This window comes from Suillus discolor, assembly GCF_016758755.1.
Source record: "Suillus discolor strain FC423 chromosome Unknown F5147scaffold_55, whole genome shotgun sequence".
NCBI lineage: Eukaryota > Fungi > Basidiomycota > Agaricomycetes > Boletales > Suillaceae > Suillus > Suillus discolor.
In genome coordinates this window covers 100,169-109,738 of record NW_024541302.1, presented here as the reverse complement: position 1 = coordinate 109,738, position 9,570 = coordinate 100,169, and the positions used below count along the sequence as shown (strand labels likewise).

The 9,570-nt window shown below is 48.2% G+C and overlaps 2 protein-coding genes across 2 annotated transcripts; one reads left to right on the top strand and one right to left on the bottom strand.

Annotated features, from left to right (window-relative positions):
* Positions 1-2,089: 2,089 nt before the first annotated feature.
* Positions 2,090-5,023, top strand: F5147DRAFT_640302 (uncharacterized protein; the record flags this gene model as incomplete). The annotated part of the gene is made up of 5 exons (XM_041433026.1): positions 2,090-2,392; positions 2,444-2,734; positions 2,783-4,475; positions 4,534-4,936; positions 4,995-5,023. 4 exons carry the CDS (start codon positions 2,090-2,092, stop codon positions 4,887-4,889), a joined length of 2,643 nt encoding a protein of 880 aa, XP_041289427.1. The 3' UTR covers positions 4,890-4,936; positions 4,995-5,023.
* A 1,970-nt stretch (positions 5,024-6,993) lies between these two features.
* F5147DRAFT_777071 (uncharacterized protein) lies at positions 6,994-7,541 on the bottom strand (the record flags this gene model as incomplete). The annotated part of the gene is made up of 4 exons (XM_041441933.1): positions 6,994-7,129; positions 7,237-7,322; positions 7,368-7,481; positions 7,530-7,541. 4 exons carry the CDS (start codon positions 7,539-7,541, stop codon positions 6,994-6,996), a joined length of 348 nt encoding a protein of 115 aa, XP_041289426.1.
* Between the last annotated feature and the right edge of the window lie 2,029 nt (positions 7,542-9,570).

Here is a 9,570-nt window from a genome sequence, read left to right as displayed (position 1 = left end):
ACGAAGCTCCTTTTTATTTCCAAGTGATTGTACAAGTCGTATTGGGACAGGAGGTACTGACATCGATGCAGTCTCCTTCTTTAAAAATCCATCTCCACGAAGCGTCGGTTCACCTCTTCGTCGTCATCACTACTCTCTTCTTTTTCAATCTTTCGGCGGATGGGCATCTTCTGTTTCTTGTCTTCCCTAGGGTGGAATGTGGTATCGTTGGCGCGATGGCCCGTCTGGTGACACTTGAAGCAGCGTCCCTCTTTGAGGTGTCTTTTTACTTCAGACTCAGAGAGCTGGTCTATCTCCATAGCATCGCTTCTGCGGGGGGTGAAGTGACGATCTCCGTACTTCTTCTTCCTAGGCTGGTAGTGCGTGGGATTCTCTCGTTTCTGAATGGCTCTCAACCGTTGGAAAGCGTTATCCAGGTTGATACACGTCGCGACGACGGTTTCAAAGTCGTCTAGACTTTCTCCAGTATGGTAGAGGTTGTTGCGAAGTCCTACGTCAAGACCTTCGCGGAAGAACTCTACTCTGGTGACGTTCTCGGTTATTCCTGCTTTATGGGCTAGGAGGCGGTAGTTGGAGATATACGTGTGGAGGTCTCCTTTCATCTCAAGGGCTCGTACTTTAGCCATGGCTGTTCCCTTGGGGTCAATAGCTCCGAAGGCTTCTTTAAACGAGACCTTGAACTCATCCCAGCTACCGTAACCGATAAGATTCCCTGCGGTATTCTTCAGCTTGGCGTTCTGAGCGGTTTCCATGAAGTCTTCTTTCCAAGCGGCAGCATTGCCCTTGGTCATAAACGAGAGTGCGAAGATTACTTTCTTCTTGTCATTGTCGTAGATCTTCTCGTTGATATCCAAATACGCATTACAGTTCAGCATGAACCTGTGCGATTCGTCGCGGTCTCCGTCGAATTCGGGGGGAGTACCGATCTTGATTTCAAATTCTTTGGTGGTGTTCGCCATTGTGTTTAATGGTGGTATTGGCGGTAGCGCGCCTAAGTTCAAAGCTCCGATTAAAGGAGTTAACGAAGTCGTGGTGTCTTGCTGACGTCGCAGGTGGCGGCGTCTGAAAAAAGGACTTTAATCTTTTGTTACGACTGGGGTATGTCGAGCTGTCTTAGTCCGAGTGGACTGAGATTCGGCGAGACAGACGTGGTTCTTCTCTCGGATGAGAGATCAAAGGTTTCTGGCTAAGGCAAGTATCGGCGACTTCCTTAGAATAGCGGTTCTTAGATAGCAAGGTTGGAGACCTTGCTAAAGGACTTGTTCCAGGTAAAACCCAGTAGATTAAAGTGAGGAAATACATGTGGTACACTATGTAACTATATAGTGTGAGTTCAAGCGGAGATTGTAAGTGCGTATCAAGATAGAAGGCGGACAGCCCGCTTGGTGAATGATAAGAGATAACAGATAAGAGATAGTAACCATGGTGCGGACAGCCCGCTTTGATAGGAGATAGCGATCTAAACATAGCGATGGTTACTGGTACGAAAAGTTAGCTTGGCGATAATATGAGTGAGGTTCTGGAAGGTGATTGGTCGCTCGTTGAGAGCCGTGTGCATGTACCATTGTCCAGTATCGAAAGAGAAGCGAAGAGAATGAATATACCGTAACACTGTCTGTATCGTTGGTCGGGGGCGTCTCTCTACTCTCTCACTCTCTATCATTGGTCGGGGGCGTCTCTTCCTCACCTCTACCCTTTGCCCCCCTTGTCTCACTCCCTCACCTCTACCCCCCTTGTCTCTAACACAATGTCCGCAAGCTGCCCAGCTTGTGGACAGGACAATCTCACTGTCACAGGCCTCAGTCATCATCTATCAAAGAGCCGAAACCCTGATTGTCGAGCGCTGTACAATTACTCACGCTCCCAGATACACGCCAACACTAGTGAACCGCAACTTGATGACGAGTTGGAATGGCCTGATGATGATGGAGGGTATGACATGGAAGAGTTTGAGTGGGCTCGCAAGGGATCTGGCCATGGTAGTGATGCGGATGAGGGAGCGGACGATGGATGGGAAGATGAAGCAAATAACGAACCTGAGTGGGAGCCTCCGGTTGATCAGCAACATGACCACGATGACATGGATGCCATGGATGATTTGGCCGCTGATGAAGCAACCGGTCAAGAACAACACCATGGTCACCAGGAGATTCAAGAACGTGCCCAAGGGCAGCATGGTTGTGTTATCGTGCCCTATCCAGACTCGCGTGCTGGGCAACCTATTTCTAACAATCATACTGCCAATGTTGCGTATGGTGCGCATCTTTCCAATGCCAACCAGGAGAATACATATCACCCATTTGCTTCTAAGATGGATTGGGAGGTCGCAAGATGGGCAAAACTTCGTGGACTCAGTTCAACTGCGTTGTCTGACTTACTTGCTATTGAGGGGGTAAGTCGGTCACCTTTTATTTTCTGGTTCATGCGCTTATGTTCATTGCAGGTCAGTGAACGCCTGTCGCTCTCTTTCAGGAACGCGAACGAGCTTAATGCCATTGTCGACCATGAGCTTCCAACAGGCCGGCCAAAGTTCAAACGAGAGCAAATCATTGTTGCGGGAGAAGCCTTCGACGTCTATTATCGCGATGTGATTGAATGTGTCAAGTCGTTGTACAGTGATCCCGATTTCGCGAGATACCTTGTGTTTGTGCCTGAGCGTCATTATGCCGACAAGGATGAGACAGTTCGTCTGTTTCACGATATGCATACAGGAAAATGGTGGTGGGATACACAGGTACATTGCATTGACTACGTCTACCATATGATACTAATGATACTTCAGAAAAAACTCGATCAGCACAGCCCAGGCGGCACCATAATCCCAATCATCATCTCGTCCGACAAAACTCAAGTAACCTTGTTCCGCAACAAATCTGCTTACCCTGTCTATCTCACCATCGGCAACATCCCAAAAGAAATTCGACGCAAGCCATCACGCGGTGCCCATATACTTCTGGCATATTTGCCATGCACACGCCTCGATCATATTTCTAACAAAGCTTCACGCCGCCGAACTTTGGCAAATCTGTACCATGCTTGCATGAGCCGTGTTCTCGCTCCCCTGAAATCTGTTGGACTGGATGGGATTACTATGGCGAGTGGGGATGGTACTCTCCGCCGTTGCCACCTACTGTTTGCGAGCTTTGTCGGCGACTACCCAGAGCAACTCCTTGCTACTGGGATAAAGTTCGGAGAGTGTCCCAAATGCGATATTGAGGCTGATGAAACGGGGAGCAATACGGCACCATATCATTTACGAAGACTGCGCGAAGTGTTAGATGCGCTCGCTACTCTGGATGAAGGCAGTATGTCTTTCGTTCGAGCTTGCTCAGCAGCAGGGATCAAGCCCATAATTCATCCCTTCTGGGAAGACCTCCCGTTCGCAAATGTTTTCCGTGCAATCACACCAGATGTGTTGCACCAGTTATATCAAGGACTAGTCAAACATCTCTTAGGCTGGTTGAAGGCTGCTTGTGGTGCGGCTGAAATTGATGCTCGTTGTCGGCGACTTCCTCCCAACCATCATATACGTCTGTTCACCAAGGGCATCACTGGCCTCTCGCGTATCAGTGGGACCGAACACTCGCAAATCTGCCGCTTTCTTCTGGGTATCGTAATTGGTATCCGTTTGCCCAATAATCTTAATGCAAACCGACTTCTACGAGCTGTCCATGGTCTCCTCGATTTTCTCTACCTCGCACAATATCCGTGTCATAGTTCGGAGACCCTACAACTACTCGACGACGCACTCAGTCTTTTTCACGAGAACAAAGACATTTTCGTTGATCTCGGTATCCGAGACAACTTCAATCTACCGAAGCTGCATGCCACTCGGCACTACTCGTACATGATTATGATGTTGGGCACAACAGATAATTATAATACAGAGTATACAGAAAGACTACACATCGACTATGCAAAAGACGCTTACCGCGCTACCAATCACAAGGACGAGTTCGCGCAGATGACACGGTGGCTCGAACGCAAAGAGAAAATACTGCGCCATGACAAGTATGTCATCTGGCGACTTGCTGGTGATGTCGAGTCTGAGCCCCACCATTCACGTCCTCCAGATATGACCTTCCGCCGCCTTCAGACTATGCCCAAACACCCTACTGCAAAAGCTGTCACTATAGACAGATTAGTTGATGACTATGGCGCTACCTTTTTCCGCGAGGCACTTGCTCGCTATATCACACAGCTCAGGCATGCCGAGGATCCTAACCCCCTCCATGAGCGAGCACTGGAAATATTGGCCCGCGACATCCATTTCCCGTTTCGAACGCTTCCTGTTTTCCACAAGATCAAGTGGGTCTCCGTCGATGCTCATGGTCATGGCGACGCAACCGTCACGTTAGATTCAGTTCACGCAAGACCACAACGGAGATCGGGTTCTGGTCTGCTGCCCTGTCGTTCAGACACAGTGCTGGTGAACCTTGGTGCGAATACAGAAGCCGTTAGCGCAGGTATAGAAGGTAAGTCAGCAACGAGTATTCACAAGGATATTGGTGACTCACAGTTGACTGGCTCAAGCACTCCGCGTTGGTCAAGTGCGAGTCGTTTTCTCACTACCTTCAAAATCTCTCCCGCTCCTCTTTCCACCAACAGTCCAGGTTCCTAGCCACCTGGCTTATATCGAGTGGTTCTCGCCGTTTGCATTGGCTCCCGATCAACACCACGGCCTTTACAAGGTCTCGCGTTCCTTTCTTGGTGGCGCAAAAGTCGCAAGCATTGTGCCATTGTCGAAGATCGTGCGGAGTGCCCATCTTCTACCGAATTTCGGTGCCATCGTCCCGCGAGAGTGGTCCAGTGATACAGTTCTAGATGACTGTGACACTTTTTGGTTGAACTCGTATCTAGATAGATTCACTTACTGTATTTTCAAATAAGTCTTGATAATTCCATTGTACATTATCGTCTTCTAGCCATTTTATTCCTAAAACTTGAAATTAGATAGAATTATCAGAATAACATCATTTAGCGCAAATTATTACAATTTTTGCCCAGGAGGCTTTTCCTGATGTTAGGTGTTAATACCGGGGCAACATCATGAAAGGAGCGAGCGAATCGAGTGATGCTAACGGCTGGATTGCACGGTGGTGTCGGTTCCTTCCGAGCGTTCACCTTGGAAATCTCCGCCGGAGCATCACCGAAATTCCCCAACTCAGATAAGGGCTGATAATGACTGACCAGGATGCACAAGGTCGCAAAAGGTGCACCAGGCGTATCAGTGTGCGGAAGGCGGGGGAAACAACTTAAAAGATCTGGTTGAGAAACTCAATTGAAGATAAGATGGCGGAAGTTGGGTAAGTAACTCGTACCTTAGCGCAGATTTTGAGCTTAGAAGCATTGATATGCCAATACTACTTATATGTTCTGATCTGGTGATGAATTCTGATAAGACCATTTCATTTCGGTATTGCATTACATGGTATGAGCAGACAGTAAAAGTACATCTAAGAGCAGAACATGCACCAAAGCTTCTGAAGGAGACTCGGTATGACAATGACAACAAGAGGATGATTAGACAGCAGCTTGAATGTGAACTGTGAATGAGAAGTGAGACGATGACAAGAGCGAAACATGCAACAAGTGGACAGCGGCTTGAATGTTGCAAATGAGACAGACAGACAGACAGATGAGAAAGACACATCCTGAGTGAGAAAAATCAGTGTCAACAATGAGACGAACCGTACACCAGCACCCGCATCTACCCCTTCTGAATAAGGCTTGCTATCTGCATGGGTTGCGGAGTTATGACTCGAACACGCTCTCATAGTCTACACATCGCCAATGACAACCTCCAGGGTGCCAGTTGCTGTTATCGATGCCAGGACTGGATGCTTCCAGTTTCGCTAACCTCTCGGTAACACGAAAATCTCATCTGGACTTCCAGCGCAAATGAACTGATGTTTGGCTTTACCAGAGGGCCCATCTTCGAATCGCTGCTCACGTCAGTCATAAAGTACACTGACACCAGGAGACCTCACCTTCGAATGTACCTACCTTTCCTGTACTTGACTACCGCTCGTGGAGACGCAGCCATGGCTTCCACATTGACAAAGGCAGCTGCCACGAAATTGATTCTGAAACCGGTAACGACTTTGAAGGGTCATGGAGAGTATTTCCTGACGGCCAGCGAATGGTCAGTGGATCTGATGATAAGACCACTTGGCAATGGGATCTGAAGACGCGCACTCAGCCTTCCAGCGCTAACCACAAGAACAATTACGCACATGACATGATGTAAGACCAGCAGAGGTGGCCACCAGGTGCGGCTGGGTTGGTATGTAAATGATACCCAGTATTGTGCATTGTAAGTTCCTACACAAATGATCAGCTATAGTTATAACTTATAAATGTGAAAAATTGTACCTATTGCACAAGACGTCAGATGCAGACACGTCGAGATAGGCATAGGCATGTGTTACGCTGACTGTAGGTCGGCGTGTGCGAACTAGGATAGGTCTTCTCAGCGACGACTCGAGTGAGTCTACTGAAGCTGAGCGTGGTCTGGCCTTGACGGAACGTCAAGGATTCCTCCGGCGATCTCGGTAAGACGGCGCTCGTCGAGATGCAGGGCTAGCGGATACGTGCTAAGTCGTATGGGGGCGACTTAGAAGTGCGGTCTCACACAAGGAAGCTGGTAGGCTTAGATGAGCAAGTTCTGGGGATGAACCTAGTAGATTAAAGTGAAGTTAATCTACAACAATGTGTCTACTCTTATAGCGTCTAGCTATAGGTATTCTAGCTCAGTCTGTAATCTATAGTATATCTGTAATCTAAGATAACTAGACATGAGGAGAGATAAGATACATGAGGCTTAACCTCTGATCAAGCATGCTGCGCCAAGGGCAGCTGCGCATAGGTACAGGAAGCGCCAAGCACGCTCCGGATCTTCATGAAGCGACATGCTGTATACATGCGCTGATCTAGGATGTCCATGAGGCGTACATGAGGCGTACAGCCTCCATGGAACAGGTACAAGGCCGTCTAGGCCAGGGGCGGGGTCATAGCGCCAGGGGGCGGGGTCATAGCGGTCCAGACCGCTGTCTTTCTAGGCGCGGGCGGCGCACCGCCGCGCGGGGAGTCTAGCAGAGCGGGGGCAGGCGTAGGGAGAGCTGGGGCTCTAGTAGGTGTTACAGATCCCTGTAACAGCATGCACAAGCACACAGAAATGAGCAAAGATGCTTGTCAGCAATGTACATACATGGATAAACGAAAACTTAGACGCACCTAGATTGCACTAGTCTAGGATGGTTAACACCCATGTTCAGAAGCTCGTTGGCTCCCTCTTCAGGTACTGTGAGCTGTGCAGAGTTCTGCATCAAATAGTTCGTTAGATTACCTGCCAAGGGAGAATTTACTTGGGAGGGTTTGGGTTGTCTAGCATGTCGAGTGACAAGATCTTTGGCCTTGCTGTGAAGTGAGGTGAAAGATCCTGGGCGGGATTGACCAGACGGCAGCTGGAGATCAGACAACTGCAGAGATATCAGATGTGAAGGAATGTAACCTGGTGAGCTTCTTACCCGGTCAATCATCACTCACCCAAGCTCAGGGAGGTCAGGTGTCAAAAGACTGTGAGATCAAATAAAGTCAATATATGCACTATATTTTGGCATGTAATCTGAGAACTCACGATTGTGGATGCTTAGACTACTTGATTTTGCTCTTCCAACTTCGTTATGTGATGGCTTACCCCTCCAAAGTTCCATGTTCTGACTTTCAAGGGCACTAGTGATGACTCCGGTGATGTATATGTAGGGTGCTCACACTTTCCAAGTAAAGTCCCATACGACGAGAAATAATCAGAATAGGGATCAGATGAGTTTGAGTGTGACAGGCCAACATGGTGGTGGTAGGGCTAAGGGTTAAGACACAACTGCCGACGAGATAATGTTATCAATATTTGGTGTTATTGACGTGATGTTTGGTTCACATATCAATAACGCACGTGATCATCAAATTCACCGCATTACTCTTGCAAAATCAGTTGTATTCCTGTCAATTGTGCTATAATCTAATGATACAAATCCCTCGATTCATGATCAGAAAATGCAATATGCGACCAGAAAACATGATAACAATGCAAAACACGACAGGATCAACACAACGGCAGCAAATACAACGCAGCAACGAGGCTGGCAAGCGAGAGCAAACTGCGAGGCAATGAGGCAGGCAAGAGCAGGCAAGCGAGAGCAGACGACCGTGAGGCAACGAGGCAGGCAAGAGCAGGCAAGCAATAGGGACGACTAATACATTGAACCGTCAGCAATGTCGCTAGAGGGGATGTACCTTCGACTGTGGCAAAAGGGCCCATAGACTCATCTACTTAGTAAACATGAGTATATGCGTTGAAAAATACCTTTTATACTACCTGAATCCACGAAACCCTCAGACTCGTGGAATCAGTGGAGGAAGGCGGCGGCGGCGGGACAAGTTGTTGGGAAGATGGTGGTAAGAAGAAAGGGGGGAAATGGAGTTGCCTGGAATTCCCAAAACATTCTAACTTTTGGTGTCAGTAGTAAAACTTGCCCAAACACAAGACTTCGTGATATTTACAGAATGTTGCGCAAGAAGCAGAGCCCAGCTGCAGAGTAAGCTGTGTGACACCGAACGACACCGAACGACGCGTAAATGTAACACTGTTGCATTGATGAAAACACGATCGACGATGCGAGTAACGCGATGCAAATCGATGACAATGTAATGATTTTGTCGTGTGACACATTGGTCAGTTGATACGGTAATAGCATATCAGGGGAAATCTGAACTTACCAGGGGCACGTCAGACTGATGGCAGCCTTACGCGTTTAGGAGGGTGTTGAGGTATGTCTGAGGGAGTGTTGTTGAACCTGCCATCAATCGTCATCGCGTCATCAGTCCGTAAAAGATTGTGGCGCGGGAAAGTGTCCGCATAAGGTAATTTCAGACTTGAGGAATTTTGGTGATGAGTGTTGCGGGCCCCGCGCCGTAGCAGTTGGGTATAGGCAGTGACTTAGATGCATCGCCACGGTGAGCAGTGATCATGATCTCTACCAGGTTGCGATTGGATTCGTACATGTGCCTCGCTGTACGTGTTTTATCCTTACACCCAAAAAGTTCTTGCTCACAACGTGGCAGTATCTGTCCGTGCCACCATGGTTGGCTGATCCTCGGACACCCCAAGTTTTGTTTCTGTAATGCGCTATCAGTGATTCATAACTTTCGACTTTTGGAAGGAGTCAACTGTTATTCTAATAGAATATGACAGTGGGTGTTTTGCTCGCATTCCAGCGCTCCTTGTATAACTGATCAGGCTGCCAAGACTCTCAGGTTTGTATCGACCCTTTCAGGTCTCGCCCGGGGTGCATCTTCGTTGCAGGAACGGTATCTGCTTTCCCAATTCCTGATTTCAGTTGATGTGGTTTCTTCATATCTGTATCGGCCAGGGGAACTTCTTTGCACCTTCCACATATCAAAGAGTTACCGTGCCTGTCGGCTGCGTTCCGTCCGCATCGTCGTCGATAGGTCTGAATTTCCTACTCTTCGCCATAAGTCCGCTCTGTTTTTCGAAAACAAGCTAGGTTG